We start from the raw sequence: 23490 nt of genomic DNA on the forward strand, positions 1-23490 counted from the left end.
TCACGGCGACAGTGGCGAGACAGCACCACTCAGAGCTCAGGAGGACCGTAGAGACTCGGATGCACAGGCAGGTTGCGCCACGCGGACTGACTACCGTCTGACTAGGGAACTAAAAATAAACTCAAGTGCACATGTTGTGCTCAGTGCACAGATTATTGTTTTAATTCACTTACTAAAATGCTTATAAATGTAAATTATAAGTATTATTTTTAAGTTTAGTGGCAACAAAATTAAATTTTCGCAAAATTTTGACTCATCAGTCCAGAATACCCTGCCATTTTTCTGCACCCTTGTTCCTATGTTTTCGTGAAGAGTTGAGTCACTTGGCCTTGTTTGAGGTCAGAGGTATGGCTTCCAGGAAGGCCACTTCTGCCAGTTCTGAGCTGATGGCACTGCTGGACATCTTCTGATTTTTAAAGGAAATTGATTGATGTGTTTTTCATGTGCTGCACTAACTTTCCTTGGCCGACCACTCCATCTATGGTCCTCAACATTGCCCGTTCCTTTGTACTTTTTCAAAAGAGCTTGAACAGCACATCTTGAAACACCAGTCTGCTTTGAAATATTTGTCTGGGAGAGACCTTGCTGATGCAGTCTTGTTGCTGTCCTCATTCTTGCCATAGTTTATTACTGGTGACATGAAACTGTCGTCCAAAGCCTCACCTTGGTAACAGAGTTTGCCTCGCCCAGTTTTAATCATCCTACACAGCTGTTTCTGGTGCAGTTAATGACTATGTTTCAGCCTACATGGTTGATCATACACCTGACTACAACCTTGCAAGTGTACCAATAAGAATTGATGCTGTTTTTAAGGCAAAGGGTAGTAACACGAAATACTGATGTAATTTAGATTTTTCTTTTGTTCTATAAATAATCATCATTTATATATTTGAACGCATTCTTAGTTTACAGCATTTCTTCCACACCTGCCTAAAACTTTTGCACAGCAGTGTATACACACATGCACATATATATACACATATAAGATGTATATTGTTTACTTTTGCAAGTTGTCTGAAATGTCAATCTATAGCTATGGATTATTAATAATTTTAATTATTATTAATTATTCAATTATTAGTACATTCAGCAGTTGGTACTGTTCATTTTTAAACATCATGGAAGTCTGGAAGCCATGGACATCACCAAAGAATGCAAAGATGCCAGGTTTCTTTGTGATATTTTACCAGTTGTCTTCAGTTGTAAACCAAATAACAAGTTGAACTGCAGTCTCTCAGTCACCAGAATACCATTCACTGGGGAAGGAAAACAAGTTAAAAACAGATTTCTCTGACTAAAGGGGAGTAGCAGATTGTTTACAGACACTATTCATGTGAATTTCAGATGGAAACCACCCACAGGTGTCCCTATTCCTTTTTGCTTTTGAGTTTTACAAATGGTTTGCACCTTGTGGTAAACCCTTTTGATGGATTAGCTCTGTTTTTATAGCCTAAGGACGGACCGTATGCATACCGGCCTTTTAATGCATGAGTTCCCATAGGCAAACTTGTAATTTTTTACTTATTCAAAATACAAAAGCTAAAAAATTGTTTGGGCACACCCACCCAGGGTGAGGTATCTGGTATTTCACCTATTAAGAGACAACTCTTCTAAGGGAACTGAATCAAAAGAGCCAAGTATGTGAAAAAGGCTGGACCTCTCATCACAACTGTGACTGTTCTTACAGAAGATGACCTTTATAGCTTAACAGAGTGGTTGTACCTCTAGTTCATCTCCACTGTATTGACATTGGAACTATATATATATATTTGGCATTTTATTCTTTATTGAAAGTGAAGAGAGAAGACAGGAAACAGGAGGCAGAGAGGGGGGAGAGACACGCAGGAAAGGGCACCCGGTAAGGGACTCAAACCAGGGCCACCGGCAGAGGACTATAGCCTCAACACATGGGGCAGTCGCGCATCAGAATGAGCTAAAAACTGTATATTTAATTGCAGTATCACACTTTATTGTTCACTTAGGATCTGTTGTGTTTCAAGTGATGTTGAATATTTAAGGAAAATAAATGTTGTTATGTTGTCCGTGTGTTGTTTATAGAGGACTGTGTAGAGCATTGTTACAAGCATTTATTTGATATAATTAAGTAAACCTGAATTATTGAGAGAGTATAATTAAATCTGAAGAATAGCTGATTTTAAGAAGGGTGCAATTTGTGTCAAGTAGTGGACAGTACATTTTTTTTCACTTAAAATGATTTTATTGGTTTCTCTTGGTGTTTTTATTCCCTTTCTCATAACTGGTCATGATTATTTTTAATTCTCCGGACTAATTCATACAAATGGTTTGTATTCGCATCTCATTCCGTGTTCTGTAATCTAACAGGATGTGGTCATGTGACCTATGTTAGAGTCGCGTGTCAGTAATCGGATGAGCCTCAGTCATTGGACAGGCTGTTTGTGTGACTTGAACACTAACTGACAACAAACATTCTAGTGCGTCACTCACTTTAATCTGCATTGCATCAAACTGCAAACACCACAGCGAAAGAAGGGGCGGAAGCCTTCAAAATAAAATACGAAATTGTGCAATGGTTTGTAATTTGCTTGAGGCTATCGACAAAATTCGAGACTCAGCAATTCATGCCTATGCATAACTTGATGGTTATTGTACTTCAACTCTACATTATTCATTTAGAGCTGAAGTAGCTAACATATTCAAGAAACCAACACACATCCCGTCTCAAATTCCTAAAGATGGTAGAAAAAAGCATTCAAGATAAGTGCATTAAAAAACTAAAACCATATGTGTACTTACAAAACAAAGTAAAATAATAATAATAATAATAATAATAATAATAATAATAATAATAATATATAATATATATATATATATATATATATATATATTATTCGCATCTGAGTTTTTGAAACCTGACCAAAAAAAATTGACCAATTGCTGAATTGTCTCAACTCACATGGAACATTAACCCACATCCTAGTCTGAACGTTTATATATTAAAGCTGATGTAAAAACTGGCCAAAAACAAGTCTTATATCCTAAACAGATCCTGGTTGGTGTAACCCAGTGCGAACAATAATAAATAAATAAAGTGCTTAAAAGTGCTAATAATAACCACGTTTACCTTGTATGATTCATGACCATAAAACTGTAGGCTGCTTCCAATGTACAGAATATTTACGCAACGGTGAATGCTTTTATTTTGAAAGTCTGAACTACAAGTGTTCCGCAAGTCTGTATGACTTGAATGTGGGGTTGCTTGGACGCAACCTCCATAGCAACATAATCGCCATCAGATTTTACGTTCATATGTTTATTTTCTTTCAGAACAGAAAATGAGGCCGGGAATAAGAGCATTTCTTTGAAATTAAAATGCCTATAACTGAAGCTGTCACGCCTAAACCAACAGAGTCAACGAGGAAATCCGTCGAGAGAGCCAAGCCGGCAAAGACAAGAGCGGCCAACAGTGCCGAAAGTGAACTTAAAGTGCCCGCTGTGCGTAAAAGCCGCGCGTCAAGCTGTCCGAGGGGCAGGCGTGAGAGGACCACCGCCACCACTGGGTTGCAGGGATCAGCCTCCAAAACGAGCTGCGAGAGGAGAACCCGCTCCATATGCACCGCCCCAAAACCTGCCATGAACTGGCCCCAAACCACTAGCTCCTTAAATCATGCCGCTGTTCAACCAAAATGCCGAGAGATGACCACCTGTCAGAGGGACCAGAGGAGCGTCAGTGCTAAGGGAAAGTATGCAAGTCAGAGGTGAGACAAATGAGATGGACCACACTGAAGTCATGGGAGTTGGAAAATAATGCCACAGACGTTACAGTGGGCTGGTAGAACATAGAGTATGAAAATATTTTAATCGCAAAAATAATATAAAATACTCACACAATCACTTGGAAGATGTGTCCCCTACTTTACTTATGCCTACAAAAACTTCCACCTTTACAAAAAAAAAAAAAGGAAAAGACAAACCCGACTATATGTAGACAGAAATATGTTTGTGTGTATGCTAGAACCTCCGACAAGCCTCTGACGATTACTGAAATCATCAGTGTTTAATGCAGTCTCAGAAAAAGATGCTTAAAGTGCTGAAGAGTTATTGGTAAAACCTTGTTTCCTTATTTTAATATTCCTCCATTAAAAGAAAAGAGACACTGAGCCTGGTATATTTGCTGGCTTTGGGAACATTGGGAACCAGAGCAAAGTTTTGATGCACAGCGTGAGATTGCAATTTCCTCTCCTTTTTGTGTTGATAGACATCATAATGGTTCTGGAAATTGGACTTTCATAAAAAAATAATAAAAATATAAATAAACATTTATTAGCAGATTGTTCCTCAGGATGCCAAAAAAATCTCACAATCATATTTTTTATCATAGCATTTTATTTTAGCTAGAAAGAGTGACCCTGCTGATTCCCATTTATTTGTGAGTGCACATGTGTGTGTTTTTGAGGATGTAAAACACTCAGGTGCTTCCTGCAGTAAAAGGTGGGTATATTCCTGAAGTAGCCATCTGTTGCAACAGGTTAATCTGCTCATGTTTAACCACCCACTGGGACGCTTGACCTGCAGGTGAACTGCTGCAAAGCTTCATGCTAGAACCACACCAGTAACTTTTTTATTTGATCATGTTTCTTTTTTCTTTTCTTTTCTTTTTTTTTTTTTTTTTTTTTTGCTTAACAATGATGTTTAGGAGTACTTTCATGACACGGCATATGTATATAAATATACTTTTTTAGTTAATCAATGTTTTTCGATTATAAAAATTAATTTAATCGTATAAGAATGCAGTGTCCTTAGAACTGTGCATGACACTGCATGTCAGGCCCCTGTTAATGCCTTTTCTTTATTTCATTTAGGGTGAGACAATGCACATAATTAAAGATAATTCAAATATGTTTAAGCTGTTTTTCTGCCTCTTCCTGTCACAATCTTCAGGAAGCTTGAGACAAAAAAGCATAAAAAAACAACAACTAAAAAGCACATTTAAATAGTAAAACAAAGAGGAAAACATAAAAGAAAACAACAAAACTACTTCTTTTTTTTTGTTGCATAGATATGTTTTTTATTAACAGATGCTCAAATAACAGTGTGAATATAATACCAAAAAGAAAGAAAGAAGCCAAAATGCCAGGTTTCCATTTGTGCATGAATACAGATATCTATAAAAATATAAAAATATATCCATAAATGTAAATACAAAAAAGAAAATGAATAAATAAAATAAAATAAAATAAAAACTCACATGGTTTAACCATATTTTAACTTAAATAAGGATACAACTAAAATGTTGCCAGTACCAAGCTGGGGAATGGATCATAAATATTTGGAATTGGGCAACAAAAGCAATATAAAAAAAAAAGAAAAAAAAAGATGGGAGCATCAAAGTACCCCACCCACCCATTCCCTGTATGCTTCTCTTTTATATATTAAAAGATTGCATAACAAAAATCAATTAAATAGTTTTAGGTTGAGGTAGGTCCAGAAGTAGTCACATCCCTGTGGTGGGCTAAATGCAAAGAAGACAGAATGTTAATAAAGGGGTCCCATATTTTATGAAAGGTTGAGGGTTTTTTTTCGAACACTACATAATATTTTTTCAGGTGTGCAATAAGAGGTAAGCTCGTTAATCCAATGTCTTAGTGATGGTGACTCTTCTGATTTCCAATTGAGTAATATACATTTTTTCACTGCAGTGCTGGCAAGAAGAATGAAATATTTCTTATGATAGTTCATCATATCTCTCAATATCCATATTTTTGGATCCTGCTCGATTTGTAAACCTACTATCCTTGACGTTAGAGCAATACAGTCTTTCCAAATTTCTTTTATCACTGAAAAATTCCAGAGCATATGCAGGAGGTTGCCCTCATTAGTCTTGCAACGTTGACATATTAACGTTGCAAGGCTATAGGACATATCAGAATTAAGAAATTCTTTGTAATGGATGTTAATTTTTTTTTTGTCACTTATAAATGGAACTACAGTTAAAGGAGTTGATTTATTCTTTTGAGACCCACCTAACTTCACTGTTCTCCGCATGAAGCCAAATCCAAATTGAAAGGAAGTGAGAAGTGAGAAAATAATACCTAAAATTTGTTAAGTCAAAACCTCCCTTTGAATATGGAGCCTTCAGAGAAATTAGTTTAACTCTAGGAGTTTTCCTTTGCAACACAAAGGGGGGGTTATAGCTTTGTTAAGTTCCTTTAAGAAGCTTTTGGGGATTTTTATAGAGATACACTGAAATATGTAGATACATTTTGAAAGTATGTCCATTTTAATTGTGTTAACACAACCAATTAAGGACAACAGAAAATCCATTCATTGTAGGACGTCTGATTTCGTTTGTTCCAACAATTTTACAGAATTTTCATTGAAAACAACACTACATTTTGGCCACTACTCCAGACTATGACATGATATCTGATTACCCACTAACTGGTGAATGTTTGGTTTGTTCTGCCCTGTAAAATCTTACTACCATCATTAAAAAAAAAGAAAAGAAAAAACACACAATGCCATGCTGCACAAAACATTGTCTCATTGACTTGTACTGGAATAAAAGCAGAAATAATTTCTGGCCCCCTGCTGTCCTCCTCAAACGAAACTAAACTTGGTCATAACTTATCAAGCTCTCAACCCCAGATTTCCAGATTCAGTCAACATATAGTGCTCTCATCTCCATCACCGATGAATAACATTTGAAAAACTCCACCAAATTTGATGGATCAGAAATAAAGCATAGCAATAGTGAATCAATTTAAGCCCCAGTAATACCAGGATGGAACTTCTAAACTTCTAAACTATATTATAGTTTTGTGCATTGCATGACTTGTTTGTTAACAGATATTTTAAGTCCTGTATGTGTATTAAAAATAAATATATGTAGTTAGATAAAACAAACTGAAAAAAATACTGTGTTTGTCTCTTTCAGTCACAAAGCTTTCACCGTCATTCCACCAAATCCCAAGAAAAGAAGAGAGATCCAGAGACGTGAGTCTTTATATTCATCAGTGTTATCTTTGGCCCCTCACATCACCATCCAGCCTGGGTGATCCAATCACAAGTGGTGTTTACTCCAGGTATTAAAATACCTCTCCACATGTGTCCTTAGCCAGCAATTGAGCTCTGCTCTCAATTTTCACAGCGATTCCATGTGGTCAGTAGAACATTCTAACAGTTGCTGTCTCTAATGGATCTTTTTTTTTTTTTTAATTCATTGATTAAAACAAAACAATTCAATATAAACAAAAACATTCCCAAATCTGAATGAAGAACGAAGGGAACAGAAAGAAGAATAATCTTATATAATCTGCCCCTTTACCCCAAGAATCATTTAACAAGGAACTTAAATTAAAAAATGCTAGATGTCTACATACTGTTGGATTTCAGCATACTGTTGTATCAGACCATGAACAGTCCTTTATTGTGTGCATGTCATGACGTAGGAGAGATAAAACATATTTTGGATAAATCTCATATCTCTTTCTCTCATTGAAAGCTATTATTCTGCCCCAGAGTCTGCCACACGTACTGAAATGTTATAATTAACCTCATGCTGATAGTCATTAGTCACAGAGAGTGGCCAAAACACAGTGAAATGTATCAGTACATACAGCGAGACTGGGAAAAATGTGGATTATCAAATAAAATCAAGGACAATTGGACTTGACAATGATCCACACGTACTAGTATGGATTTGTAAAAGTGGACTAGCCTCAGTTTCAGTTAGTTTAGGTTAGTTTTGGCTCATTTCATTATGATACAGCAATCCATTTACTTCATTCAGAGCTATCTATAAAAATATGTCTTTGACTGCTTTTCAAAACCGCTGGTACAGTCAATCCCAAAACAACTTTTTATCTTTTTTAAAATTAATTTTACAATTTAGATGCTGTTAAAACCTATGATTCAAACTAATGCGGCCAATCTCCATGTTCAACTGTCACTTTTTGCCACACAGTGACCATAACCATGGAGACCTCGCTAGCTGTGATGTCACGTGCATACCCTCTGTATTTAATATTTAGTTAGTTAACAGCTACGAGGACAAAATATTTTAAAGGATCTCATTATTAATGAACAGACACGTACGGAAGTTTTGTCTTTTTATTGCATGTTCACACGACCAATGGAATGAGGTCAATTGTGTCCCGGCCACCTCCACGTGTGGTCTGAGGTTGGATCTCTCAAATACTTGCCCACGGTGTCCCGGTTGTTTTTACATATTATATATATTTATGGTGTTCATTTGTGATTGGGTTGCTCAGAATAGATATTAATGCAAGGTCTGAATGGACCTGAAGTTAGTTGGCTTTCAGTGACTGTTCTTCTTAATTGATATGTGATGTCTGAGCAGAGGCTGAGGCGGAGCTTGCAGCTTTAGAGGAGCTTCGACTAAGCAGAGCAATGGCTTATGTATCCATTAACCCCAGCAGTGTTGGTGAGACATGTATAAATCTGGCAAGGAACCTTAATGTAGAGTGCACTGTTCACTGCTTTTATTTCTCTGACTGTGTGTGTTTGCTAACAGGTGGCTGTTTGAGTCTGGAGGAAGTACGCCTGAAGCAGCAGGAGGAAATGATGCAAGCCAAAAGGAAACAAAAGTCGGTCTGACAAATTCTAGTTAATCTTAGTTCAGCGCTTCTCAAACTTTTTTGGTCATTCCTCCCTTTGAACAAGGGGGAATTTTCAAGCCCCACCTGTCCCAATTGCCCCAACAACAAAAAATCCCTGACAAATTACACATTTATTTAACGAACAAGTCACCTAATATAGGTGGCTGTTCTATTTTTCCCACTTGACGCATAGAAACTGTGTGTCGTGCCCCACCTGTCATGTCTCCATTCTCCACCAGTGGGGCACGCCCCACACTTTGAGAAGCTTTGCCCTACAGTTTGCCTACCACCAGTGTTTGGGGGTGGATGATGCTGTCATCTATCTGCTGCAAGTGGGGCTGGCTGTGGCTCAGTAAGTAGAGCAGGTTGTCCATGAACCGAAGGGTTAGCACGTGCCGAAGTGTCCTTTTAGACACTGAACCCCCAGTTGCTCTCAGTGCATGGCAGTGGTGTTTGAAGGTGTGTGTGCTTGTGTGAGCGAATGGGTAGATGTGTCTGTGACTGTAAAACCGCTTAAAGTACCAATAGATAGAAAAGCACAATATACAACCAAGACCATGAAACACTTCCTCTGGTACCTATCAAGCACACACAGTCCATTCATCTTGCTGTACAGATGGCACCGCCGATCTGAACCTCCTTCTCCGCTCCTCCACTTCCAACTTCAGCCCGACATCCCCAGCACCTCTTCCAAAGTTCAGCGGGAATCTCAGGGCAGCTCACGGGACACAGACAGCACTAGCACCTAACCCCTGGAATACACCAACAGACACAATGGTCCGCTCCACAGAAGACTACATCCAACGCCACAGCCCACACAAAAAGTCCAGAAAAAAAAACTAAATAAAAACAGCACAAAAAGACAAACGCGACCATGTCGATTGATTCAAGGCACAGAAAAACAAGAACAAGTCAGCAATAACAATAAGAATAACCTAAAAAGGTAAAAATCACAGAGCTACTTTTCCTGTTATATAGTATGTATGGCGTTGAGTGCCTGTACATTGTTGCTGCAACTGTGAAATTTCCCAGTTTGGGATGAATAAAGTATCTATCTATCTATCCATATGCTCAAGTTCATTTAATTGGGTTTCTTGTAAGAAGGCTAAGTGTACTCCCTCCTTCTTGAGCGATGACAGAATTTTATGCCTCTTAACTGCATAACTGATTCCCTTCACATTCCACATAATCAGTTTAGTGACACCTGAATATATGTGTGGTTTTGTCACCAAATAATATCTAGAAGGTGCTCATACAAATAAGTTAAAGATAAATTCAGTGCACATATTTTTTTTTTATTTTTTTTTTTGCACATGAACAGCTTAACTACCTAATGTAAGACTTGGCCTCGCTGTCATTTACACATCAAATAAGTATTCAAATAGTGTTTAACAAGTACCAAAATTGAGTCAAATACAAAAATAAATTAATAAATCATAAATTAAACAAATTATTACTTGAGTGAGCCAGTCGTTGGAGAACTTACATTTTCCCATTATGTTCAGCTGTAATAAAACACATTTAGAATTGCTTGCACACAAGGTTCGAATGGTGCGTGGTCACAACACCTGGTCCGCATCTGGGAAGGTGACAAATAGAAGATGGCGTTCACTTCCAGTATTTGGTGATACCTTTTGGGTTAACCAATACACGCGCCGTCTTCCCGGCCCTCGTTAATGATATTTTTAGAGATTTCCTCAACCGCTTTGTTTTTGTGTACCTAGATGACATCCTGATCTTCTCACGCACCCTGGATGAGCGTGTGAACCATGTCTGGCAGGTTCATCAGCAGCTTCTGGAGAACCGACTGTATGTTAAAGCAGAGAAGTGCAAGTTCCATATGTCTGGGCCGCATAACTCCAACGGTCACAATAACTGCTGGGGCCACCCTTTTTGCGATAACTTGCAATGAGTCTTTTACAGTGCTGTGGAGGAATATTGGCCTACCCTTCTTTGCAGAATTGCTGTAATTCAGCCACACTGAAAGGTTTTCGAGCATGAACTCAAAAACCCTTAAGATCATGCTACAGCATCTCAATAGGATTTGGGTTAGGACTTCTCTAGGCCACTCCAAGCTCCAGCCATTCAGAAGTGGACTTGCTGGTGTGTTTAGATCCTGCTGCAGAACCCAAGATCCCTTCAGCTTGAGGTCATGAATAGATGGCATTCTGTTTTGGTAGACGGCAGAATTCAAGGTTACATTTGTCACAGTGAGTCTTCCAAGTCCTGAAGCAGCAAAACATCCCAGACCATCTTGATGATCTTGGCGAATGTTGGGGTTTTCTGGCAAAACTGAGAAGGGCCTTTATGTTCTTTTTGCTCATCAGTGGTTTTGGTCTTGAAACTCTGCCATGCAGGCCATTTTTACCCAGTCTCACGGTAAAGTCATGTCAACAACATCCAAAGCAGTTCTTTGGATGTTGTTGTAGGGAATTTTGTGACCTCTTTGATGAGTCGTCGCTACGCTCTTGGGGTAATTTTGGTCAGCTAGCCACTCCTGGGAAGATTCACCAAAGTTTATGTTTACGCCATTTGTGGATAATGACTCTCACTGTAATTTGCTGGAGTCCCAAAGCTTTAAAAATGGCTTTACAACCATTGTGAGACTGATAGATCTGGATACTTTTCATTTGTTTCTGATTTTCTTTGGATCTTGGCATGATGTCTAGCTTTTGAGGACGTTTTCCATGCTGAATCAAAATGGCCCGCCGGGCTCAATCATTTGACTATTGAGATTTGTTGAGAGTTGTTTTTTTATACTCAAGTTTAATTTTTACCTCTCTCCTCATTGTGCAAGGGAGAAGGCCTCGCAATGAAGACACTATCTCTCTTCGAAACATGTGGAAGAAAGAAATGAAACTCGAAATGATACTGCATATTGATGCCAAACAAGAGACAATTAACACCAGTCTTAACAAAATTCACTCTCTACACTGGGTAAACAAGTTGCTGAACTTGAACAGAGAGTCGCCTCCACTGAAGATTATCTGCAGGAGTTGGTCTAACAAATCACAATGCTGGAAAAAGACAACTCCTACCTGAAAGATCAAACTGAAACACTGAGAACTGGAGCTGGGACTCCAAGACCGAACGTAGGGATATGCTCGACTTTGCACCTGATTGTGCTGATCCTTAGGGAATCAAACTTCCCAACCCCCTCTGTCAAAGTTCTCCACTCTTCTACAAGACGAACACCAGAGCCGGGCCGAGGCCTTTTCCTGGTGCAATTCCTCCATTTCCAGGATATGTTAAAGATCTTGAAACTATCCAGGGTAAAGAAGGAGCTAGTGTATGGAAGCAAATGATATATATCAGGACTTCTTGTCCAGAAACGCCGGCAGGTTGATCCACTCAAGAAGAGGCTGGATCTCAAATATTCCATGCGCTTTCCTTGCACGATGAGAGTTATACACAATGGTAAGCCAAAACTTTTCCAATCCTCTGGTGAAGTTGAGGCTTTCCTCTGAGAGCTCTCCTTAAACTCCTCCATGACACGTTAATGCTACCCAGAACTAAATCACTCGTAATTAGTTTAAGTTTAGTCGTTTTATACTTCTCCTCATCCCTTTCATCTCTTCTGGTTTCTTAATGACTGAGCAATATGCAGACAAATCCTCTCTGTAATATTATTTCTACCACAAATCTGACTTATCATTGTTCTGTTTCAACTTTTTTTTTTTTGCGTTGGTGTTTTTTTGGCCAGATTGTTGTGTTTGCAGTAAACGGTGGGACATGAAGGAGGAGGGACATGAATTAAACAGTGTTAAACAGTTCTCTGGGTAAAATGGGCAAGAATAAGAAGATGAAGTAAAAATGAAAAAATAAAACAACTAATTTCTAAGTTCTTATGAAAACTCAAAAGAAATAATTAAAACTCATAGAATGATCAAATGTTACAGTAGCATCTGAACTTTTTTTTCCTTCTCAAGGCACACATAGCACCACTCCTAATTGACAAGGACCACCCTCTGTTATTATCACTCTGCATGAGCCATGCAGACTGAGCTGTTTGTATAATGCAGCCTGAACTCTTGTTTCTATTTTCTGTCTGTCCTGTCCCGTGCGTGCGTGTGTATGATACATGCTTTTGTGCTCTTGCGCCTTTCTTCTCATACAGTTCCTCTGCCCCACACTGCTCTATATACACATACCGTGATTCATAATTGATATACTGAAAGGACTAAAAATTATACATTTGAATATAAGGAGCCTTCTCCCAAACATTTACTTAATTGGAGTCTGGGTCACTCAGTATAAACTTGATATTCTCACCTTTTCAGAAACATGGCTGCATAGCAAAATTAGTAACAATGAAATTTAACTAGAAAATTCCCTCTGGGAAATTTAGAAGGGGCTACGGGGGGCTAATGCCGGGGGTACCATCTCTGTCAACATGTGAATTAGCACACTTCGCCTACATTTAGCACAATTAGCTCAAGGTTAGCACAGTTAGCTTACAGTGAGCACAGTTAACCTACAGTTAGCACACTTACCTCACATTTAGCACAGTTAGCTTACGGTTAGCATAGTTAGTCTACATTTAGTTCAGTCAACCCACATGTCGCACACTTCACACACATGTCGCAGTTAGCACACTTAACCCACATTTAGCACATTTAGCATATGGTTAGCACAGTTAGCTTACAGTTAGCACAGTTAGCCTGTGTGTGAGAGAGTAATGTTTGTGCTTCCGGCTACTCTTCCTGTGTGTATCTGCAACTATAATAACATAAAGTTACCTGTGTGTTTGTGTGCACATGTGTGTGGCACGCTTGCGCACGTCTGTGTGTGTATCTGTAATTACAAAGTTACCTGTGTGGGTGGGGAGGTGTGTGTGTTGGTGTGTGTTGTAATATAAATGTATGGGACACAGGGATCAGCTGTATTATCAGCAGGGACAACTGATTAATGAACTGGTCTCAGCTGTGGCCCAGAGCTGCGGCTCAGGGGTTGCCATGGCAACTCACAGTGGTCGTCAATGACGACAGAAGAGCGCGGAGCCAAGACACAGAAAAGAGCGAGATTTCCCCCCTTTTCACTGGTCTCACTGGGCTTACTGTGACAAAACGTTAGCTCCTATCAGAAAAATAAGCAGACTGTGGGCGTCGTAAGACATTCCTGAAGACTTTGATATGTTTTTTGTCAATGAACCGAAGGGTTAGCGGTTCGATCCCCCGAGTGTGCCATATGCCGAAGTGTCCTTGAGTAAGACACTGAACCCCCAGTTGCTCCCAATGCAACTGGCGCTGGTGTGTGAATGTGTGTGTGCTTGTGTGAGTGAATGGGTGGATGTGTCTCTGACTGTAAAAGCGCTTTGAGTACCTTTGAGTAGGTAGAAAAGCGCTATATAAGAGCAAGACCATTTACTATTTGCCGAGGGAGTTCACATCCGCTATTGTTATTACCCAATCTACATCCCCGACACCCAGCGCCGAGGTGGCTGCTGACATCAAACGCAGCAGCCACACGCATTTATGGTGATCAACAGGGACTTCAATCGCGTCACCTTGGACAGAACACTTACAGACTTCACCCAGTATGTTGATTGCCACACCCGTGACAACAAAACCCTGGATCTACTGTATGCAAATACCCACAATTCATACAGTACAACTGTGCCGGCCAGGTGTCTGCTGTTCTCCACGTCTCTTCAACCTGAGCCTCAGCCTGGAGAGGTCGCATCTCTGGAAGACCTCCTGCCTTGTTCCTATTCCCAAGAAGTCGTCTTCATCTGGCCTTAGTGATTACTGTCCAGTGGCCCTTACATCCCATGTGATGAAGGTGCTGGAGAGGTTGGTGCTCTTGGTTCCACCTAAGGCCGCAGGTGAGGGGAATACCATAGTGCATACCAGCCGAGTCTAGGGATGGATGATGCTGTCATCTATCTGCTGCAGCAAGCTCACTCACACTGGTGGAGGCTCAGTGCCTGTTCAACTCCTCATCTGTATGTGACAGATAACACTCTACACTACATTATTTCTTCTCTATCTATCTATCTATCTATCTATCTATCTATCTATCTATCTATCTATCTATCTATCTATCTATCTATCTATCTAACTATCTATCTATCTATCTATGATGATAATAATAATAATAATAATAATAATAATAATAATGCATTGGTTTTATATTGCGCTTTTCATTGTTAGATGCTCAAAGCACTTCCAATTGTATGCATTATTCATTCGCTCACACAGTCACCCTGGAGATGGTAAACTACTTCAGTAATCACAGTTGCCCTGGGGCAGGCTGACAGAAACGTGGCTGCCAATGTGCGTCTATGGCCTCTCCAACAACCACCAACATCACTCTCTCACAATAATACACCAGGGAGCATACACCTGGGGTCAAGGTGGGTTAAGTGTCTTGCCCAAGGACACAATGGACAGAATAGGGATAGGGCGGAATCGCACCGCCAACCTTTCGGGTTATTGGACGACCGCTTTACCTCCTGAGCTACCTATCTAAGGTAGAGTGGTACACTTTCAATGTCAGATGGTACAACCAATGTGAAACTATAAATATGTTATTTTGTCAGAAAACTTTTTATTTTAAAAATATATTTATGACCATGCTAGCAATGTTAAAGCTAATGTAAGAGGCCAAGCAGAAGCCTGTTTAATTTGAAATTATTTGCAAAAGTCAGGTGGCGTAACCAGTGAGTCAGGTGGTGCAACTGCAAGGAACGTCATAGTACAACCTAAATAATCTTATTTAAAGCTCTAAAATTATATTCATGAAAGTCTTTTACATGATTCTGTTTTTTAACATTTTTAGATGCTTTTGTCAAGTACAGAGAAATCAGCAAGACAGGAAATGCATTAAAAGTGATATGGCCGCAAGAGAAGTCTAACTTGCAAAAAGAAAAGAGAGATAATAAATACTGCTAAACTTTAATACAATAATATTATTACTTGGTACAGTCCTATATTAAAATGGACTGTGCAGTATGTCAGTTTATTTGTTCTCATGTTTTATAGTTATCAGGGGAGAAAGAGAGAAGGAAAAGTTGTTATTGTATTGTATTGTATTGACCAGCAACCCAGAGCATCAACATCACAGAGAGTAGCAAAGAGTGGTATGATATGGCAAAGAGAGAAAGCTAAGATGTACAGGGAAATGCATAAAATGAGAGGAAAAATGGAAGCTGCAAAAAGAGAATCTGAAAAATTACGAAAGCGCATAGATAGATTTAAAAAAAAAAAAAAAAAAAACAGGAAAAGAGAGAGTTGTTGACTTCCTCTGCAGAGATGAGAACAGTCGCTTACTGCCAAGGAAAAAGGATACTGTCACAAAACACAAAAAGAAAGAACAGAGGCGTGTGTTGGTTAAACCTTTGACTGAACTCCATCTGCAGTATAATGCAGAAATGCAAAAGTCCAAAAGGTTGTTTTACAGACAATTAGTCCATTATTGTCCTTTCTTCGTAACACAGCCAAAAGTGTCAGACAGGAATATATGTGCGTGCTTGGAACATGAGAACCTCAAATTTTTCAGCAGAAAGGCCTTTTGAAAACTGCTAGCATTTCTCAACTGTTGAGTGCAATTGTGTGTAATCTAGACAACAAGTCATGCATGTATCCTGACTGTGCAAAATGCTGCTACAATGAGGTAGAAGTTATCCCACCCCAAGCAGAAGATAATGTAACCTGGCATCAGCAGTTAAGAAAATCTGTGTCAGAAGACCTATATGAATTTTGTCAAAGAGGCACAAACTGGAACATGTGCCAAACTGTTGAACATTTTCAATCAGAAGCTCGACAGCCAAGCAAAACACCACTACAATTGGTTGCACCAAGCCAAAGAGTGTAGAGCTCTAAAAGAAAGCCTCAGAGAAGATGAAGTTGTCCTTTATGTGGCAAACTTAATGGTGAAGTGCAAACTTTTCATTTTGGAGGGAGTCAGAAGCAAGCTACAGTTCACACATGTGTGGCTTATACAGCAGCTAGCTCACAATCCTATTCTACCATCTCGGCATCCCTTCGGCATGATGAGAGGGCTGTGTGGGTCCACTTGGAGCCAGTACTAAAGGATGTGATAGAGAATTGCAATCCATCTCCCGCAACTTTACATGTGACGGTCCTGTCACTCAGTACTGCAATAAAAAAAAAAATACTTCTACTTGCTCAGCACCATCCCCATCATCATCACCATCACCATTCCTCTCAGGTTTCCAATAGGTGACCTGGAATTTCTCTGAGAAGTCCCACGGTGCTCCTGTTGGAGTTGGTAGGGCAGTCAAGCGTACTGCTGACTGTGTTGTTCAAAGGGGTGCAGATGTCCAGACCCCAGAAGATTTTTTCAGCCTGCTAAGAGAGAAGATCTGACATCAGGTTCTTCTGGGTGAGTGAGGATGACAACGGAAGGTTTGATGAAGCAGTTCCTGAAGTTGTGCCCCCTGTAAAGGGAACTATGACATTGCACCAGGTCATCTCCACTGACCCAGGGAAGATCATGCACTGCGAGGTTGCTTCTGCAGCAGATTACATACCTGCCAATGCCACAATACCACGACCGTCAACTTGCAAGTATCCAGTACCCGAGCCAGTGCCCAAGATGACAGCAGAATGGGAAGTTTATTTTTGGGAAATATGAAGATAGGCCGTTCGTGGGACACGTACTTCAGGTACTTGGTGATGAGATTGAGGTGAGCCACATGCACCAGCTGGGACGAGAAAATAAGTTAATGTGGCCCCATCCTGCTGATATAATTTTTTGCTACACAACTGATGTACTCACAGGATCTCAGAGCCAGAGCCTCTTAATTCACGGCACACACCTAACTCATGCAGACTGGGATTGCTTTAGTACACACACCTGAAATGAAATATTTACTTCTACCACCGTTGAACAAACATTTTAAAATGTTATTAATTAGTATGTGGTTAGTGTTGCATTAGTGTTACTATTAATCTAATGTTTTAAAACCTTTGGTTAGTTGTTAGACTGTTGACTAATGCATTTTGTGTATTCAAAATGAATAAAAATGAAATTACTCAGCATATTTCCTGTCTTTACTAATTTTGTCAGGTGGCGCAACTGATAATTGTCAGGTGGTGCAACCAGGTAAAATAGCTTGAAGTGAACAAATGGTTGACAACTATGATGAGAATAGCTATTTTATTGAATGCCCTCATTTGTTTATTTATAAATTACTTTTCTGTCTTTAAATGTAAAATCAAATGCTGAAAAAAGGAAGTATTTGAACATTAGAGTGCAATAATCATAAATTAATGTACATACAAAACACAAAAACAAAATAATAATGTGTTGCTCACTGTAGACACTCTAAGGGATACGGGCCAAAGATTTGACTTAGAATAAATTATGGGAATATATATATATATATATATATTGTTGTAAATAATTGGTTGTGCCACCTGACATTTTTTATGTAGAGAAGTTAGAAATACAATCAAAAAAATAATTTAAACACTTTGAAATGTTATTTAACAAAGGTGGCTTGTTGAAACACATAACTCCAGTCACAAAAATACGCATAGCATCCATTTTGAAAAATCGTGAAAAAAAAAAATAGTAGATGCTTCATTTGTCATTGACCCAATTATAGTTATAATATAATCAATCACAATAATAATAATAATAGTAATAATATTGATAGTAGTAAAGAGAAGACTAAGGATGTAGGAGGAGAGTACAGGAAAGGTCAGTATATGAATATTTGGGTAAATTTATAGGGTTTACAGGGTGTCTGTTTTAGTGATCACTCAACTATTTTCTGTGTATGGAAAATTAAATGCCCTCGTCTTCCTCCATAATGTGTTGAAATAAGACAAAGTAAGAATATTTGATTTAATTATTTTTTTTACATGACATTATTTCTATAAACTGGAAAGGTTCCTACTTATACCTTTTATTGAATATGCTTGAGACTACTACTTCTGCCCTCCCCTTTGCCTGGAAATGTGCCATTATAATTCCAAGCCAGATAAAATATTTAAAAAATTATTTTTCAATCAAACAATATTTTATCTCTATGCCAATCAGACTTCAGACCCAATTTTTCAACAAGTACAACCCTTTTAGAGCTTACCAGTGATGTGTTCACCACTTCTGAAAGTGTCTCACTGTTGCCGTATTTTGAGACTTAATTAAGGATTATGACATTGTTGACCATGATCTATTTCTAGATCAACTTCATAACACTAGCTTGTCTCGAAATAGTTTACTTTGCTTCAACTCATAAAATACATTTGTCTTTGGATTGACCCTTTGCTCTCCTTTTAAGACCCCATTCAATCAATTACAAATAAAATAAGTCATTTGGCCATAGCCTACCCATTCTAGAAACTGCTTTAACCTTCAAGTCAGGAAAATAATTGTCACTCAGTTATTAATCCCTATCCTGAACTATGCTGTTTATCAGGGCATGTTTGAAATTAAACTCAGTACAAGAAGAAATTACCACTGGCTATCATTTATTTTCTATTCATTTTAACTGTCCTTTTTACTTAAAACAATGCCTGAAACACATCTTCATATACTCTTGGACATACTCAGTAACCATTTCTTTCTGTTCCCAAAACCAATACAGTGGACTGGAACAATATCTCATCTCATATTCCATACCGCTTAATCCTCACTAGGTGGCTGGAGCCAATCCCAGCTGGCATCAGGAGAGAGGCGGGGTATACCCGGGACAGCCTACCGCAGGGCTAACAAGAGGCAAAGAACCATTTGCACACCTAGGGTGAATTTAGACTCACCAACCAGCCTAACGAGCATGTCTTTGGAGGTGGGAGAAAACCCACGCAAACACAGGGAGAACATGCAAACTCCACCCAGAAAGGCCCGAGCTGGACTCAAACCGGACCTTGGGAGGCATCAGTGCTAACCACCAAGCCGTTGTGCCGCCCCTGGAACAATATACAAACCAATATTCAAACAATCATTTCATTGGTGTTGCAGGATTTCTTAAAAAATCCTGTAACTGCTTCTGATGGTTATGTCTTCTTTCGCTATTCTATAATATTTATGTATATATGTATGTATGTGTGTCTATGTCTTTGTCTTATATTTAAATTTGGTTGATGATCTGAAACATGTAGGTGTGATGCAAAGAAATGCATGATACTGAAGAAAAAAAGAATAAACAAATGCAAATTACATATTTATTGACATAATTATGTCAATAAAAGGACATAATTACAATAAAAGGACTAACCTTGCCCTTTGCTTGTTTGTCATTTCAGATAAAGAAGCTGGTAATGGAGGAAACGCCTGTCCTGACGAGCTGAGTGTCTCCTCACATCTCCTTACTACAGCCACTGAATGAATATTTACGTATTCAAAGTACCGATTTTAATGAAACATGTTCTGTGAAATTTGTGAATCATTTATACATGACAACATGATTATATATACTCTTGGTCACTGTATAATAGCACACATCTCTATACTACATGTTTAATGTGTTTTATCCATACAGTGGTGGAAAAAAAAGTTTTTGGACACCCTTAATATATGTTTCAAAAAGTGTGGCTGCATTAGACACAAATATAAATGATATTATTTTTGTTTACTGTTTACAAGAAAACGTTTTTGTCTACATAGTTACATCACATGTAAACATCAAATTGTTTCAAAATTATATGAGATAGATGCAGTTATATTCTTGCAGGAACTGGTGGGGTCTAGGGTGCTGTGCTTTCCAAGTCACCTCACTCAGGTTTGACGGGGTCCAGATGAGTGAGAGTCCAGGAGGGTGTCCAAATAGAGGAGCTAAGTCACCACTAGGGCACATAGAGTAGTAGAGCCCTTATTAGGCAGGACTCATCAATTCTTCTTGATGTCACCCAGCCCTGAGTATGAGTGAGACCATTACACAATAGAGCTTCAATCCTGGTTGGCATGTTCCTCACGAGCCTCACACTGTTGAGGAGTAATCTTGTCCCATTCTTCTTGTATTGCTGCTTTTAATTCTTCCAAATTCTTTGGTTTAAATGCTTTGAAACAGATCTTTCGATAAACCACCACATATTTTCAATAGGGCTTATGTCCGGAGATTGAGCTGATTAGTCTGATACCTGGATACTGTGCTCCCCCAGTCAAGTTCTACTAGCCCTGGATCTGTGGCAAGGGGCATTATCTTGTTGAAACATCCAGTTTTGACCTCAGCGTAACAGTGCATGTACAGAAGCACATGTGGGAGCATGTGGGTTTGGAGAATGGCACAATGTCTGTCAGAGTTCAGTGTGCCAACACAGACAATAAGATGACGAACACCAGCAGCAGTCATACATCCCCAAACCACGATACTGCCTCCACCATTTTTGACAGTAGTTACTGTACATGCTGGAGATAATTCTTCACCTGGCCTTCTGTGTACCCTAACATTAGCAGGAGGAAGATAAAGCTGGAAACTGGACTTATCTAACACAGACTCTTCTTCCAATTATGGACTGTCCAGTCCTTGTGTGCTTGGGCCCAGTGACACCAGGCTAACCTCTGTCTCTCATTGATCAGGGGCTTCTTCACAGCCAGTAGAATCTTAAGCCATGACCTAAAAGATGGCCACGCACAGTGTGGATGGAACACTAGACAACAGTTAAGTTTGACCACTGCTGTTAGAGCTCCTGTGGTGTCATTCAGAGGTTTTCCCTGCACATGTGGATCAGGATGCGGTCATTTCTTGCTGAAGAAACCCTTGGTTCTTGGTTTGTCTTCCAAGCTGTTAGTTCGCCTGTATATCTGCAGAGTGAAGCCAACTGATGAAGGACTGCATCTGGACTGCCTGGCAATCTGGCGGCAACTGTACTCTTTCTGGTCGAGAATCTGTATCTTCAGGCATGCTTCCTGCGTTCGATTTCTGGTTTTAGCCATTTTTGTCTCTGAAGAACTTTCAAATATACTGGCTTTATGTAAACACGAAGCACAAAAAAAAAACAAAAAAACAAAAAACTGTCTTTTATTAAAAAGCACAACCTTCATTAGTGGATCACTGGTACCAAAATGACCCAGTACTCAAAATAACTTGTGTATTTTATGGAACCAATCAATTTTAAGACTCCGCTGTAACTGTACTAACACAAATTGCACTTGAAGACCTAAGAGTGATTTTTAATGCAATATTTCACAAATACATGAGGTGTCTGAAAACTTTTTTCCACTACTGTACATTTGTGCTGTATAGAAAAGACATATTTTACAATACATATTTTCTTATTAGTAGGAATAGGGCTGGGTGGTATGGCGACAAAAGAGTATATTACAGTATTTTTCAAAATTCACGGTATATCACCATATATTTTTTTCCCCCATGTATAATCACGTGTTCACAACATTTTCTACTGATTGAGAGGGGAATTAATGCACTAGATTGACTAAGGATAGACTGTTTTACTGTGATGATCAGTAAATGTTGTAAAATAACCCCCCCCCCCAAAAAAAAAAACAAATAAATAAATGTTATTAAGAGGAAATTAAGAAACAAAGAACACACATATTTTATTGCTCTGTCAATAATGTAATGTAATAGAGTAATGTCAATAGTAATGCAAGCAACTACCATATAGTAGTAGTTCCAGCCAGTATATCCTTGGTAGGAACCAGAGGCCTCGTGTATCAAAGTTGCATGCGCCCAGAAATGTGGCATACGCCCACGTCAATGTCAACGTTCAGATGTATCAACAGTGAATTCAATTCAATTCAATTCAATTCAGTTTTATTTATATAGCGAGACGCTTCACAAAAACCAGCCTGCAACCTCCAGAGCAAGCCTGAGGGCGACGGTGGCAAGGAAAAACTCCCTTTTAACAGGAAGAAACCTTAAGCAGAACCCAGCTCATATGGAGGAACCATCTGCCGAAGGCCAGCTGGGTAGAAACAGAGAAGATAGAGAGAAAAGAAGAGCAGGAGAAACAAGATAAACAAACTTCTGTCATAGATACATACATCAAGCTGAAGGAAACATGTAGGGTCTAATAATATAACACATAGCTGATGATCTGTGACAGTTTGTGAGTATAACAGGAATCATGGGCAGGTTGGTGAATTGTTCATCTAGGTAGGAGTGGACAATTGGAGGAAGTAATGATGACTGGGGCACCTTGGAAATGTGCGGTGACATGTAGATGAGGCCCCATAACTGTCCAATCTGCTCTCAACGCTTCAGTAGACTACCGCTGGTTATTCCCAGACGATACCACTGGAAGATCGAGCTGACCAGCAGCCTTGTGTACAAAGACTTACGTGTATTTCTCACTGAAACATTTCGTGTGTGTCACACCGTGGTGAGGGTGTCTTGTCTTGGGTTTGTTTTGTCCTGTCATTTCCTGTTTTATTTTGAAAAGTAATTCTCCTCTCGTTTCAGGTCACTTGCCCTTCCTGTGTCTCAGTCTGATTGCCCTAAGTGTTTCCACCTGTCCCCTATTTCCCTCCATGTGTTTAAGTAGTCTGTGTTCCCCTTGTCTTGTGCCAGAGTGTTATCGTCCTCGACTTGCACCCGAGCCTTGTTTCATGTCTACACCGCATAGAAGCTGCCAAGTAAGCCAGTTATTCCTCTCGAAGAGAGAATTTTTGTTTGTTAATTCTTTCCTTAGTTTAGATCCTTAGTCCTGAGGTTTTCCTCCATTCGGAGTGTTTTTGTGTTTTTTCGATTTGTTTCTTTGATTTGAGTTTTTCCTCCTCCTGGAGAGTTCTTCGTTCTCAGTAGTCAGAGTTAGCGTCTAGGTTTTTTGTAGCCAATCGTTTGTCTCTCTGTGAGGGATCTCCGGAGAATCCAATAAAAGCCTTTTGTCATTCCATATCTCTGCATTCTGAGTCCTACTTCGGGTCACGGCCTGACAGTGCGCTACAATCCAGAAACTGGCGTCGGCCCAAAAGAAATCAGATGTATCCAAGTGTGCGTGTGCTTGGATCCAAACAC

At 39.2% G+C, this 23490-nt stretch overlaps 1 protein-coding gene across 3 annotated transcripts; it reads left to right on the forward strand.

Moving 5' to 3' along the window:
- Positions 1-3228: 3228 nt before the first annotated feature.
- zgc:194621 (uncharacterized protein LOC795037 homolog) lies at positions 3229-21918 on the forward strand. 3 transcript variants are annotated; one of them, XM_047567691.1, is made up of 4 exons: positions 3229-3737; positions 6917-6975; positions 8516-8588; positions 19817-21918. In XM_047567691.1, the coding sequence occupies exons 1-4, from the start codon at positions 3352-3354 to the stop codon at positions 19818-19820; spliced, it is 522 nt and encodes a 173-aa protein (XP_047423647.1). In that variant the 5' UTR covers positions 3229-3351; the 3' UTR covers positions 19821-21918. The 3 variants fall into 3 exon arrangements, with proteins under 3 accessions (XP_047423647.1, XP_047423645.1, XP_047423646.1); XM_047567689.1 differs by lacking the exon at positions 19817-21918 and adding an exon at positions 8342-8425 and having other exon boundaries at positions 8516-9510; XM_047567690.1 differs by lacking the exon at positions 19817-21918 and having other exon boundaries at positions 8516-9510.
- Positions 21919-23490: the final 1572 nt, after the last annotated feature.

Source organism: Mugil cephalus, chromosome 18, assembly GCF_022458985.1.
Source record: "Mugil cephalus isolate CIBA_MC_2020 chromosome 18, CIBA_Mcephalus_1.1, whole genome shotgun sequence".
In the NCBI taxonomy this organism is placed as follows: Eukaryota; Metazoa; Chordata; class Actinopteri; order Mugiliformes; family Mugilidae; genus Mugil; species Mugil cephalus.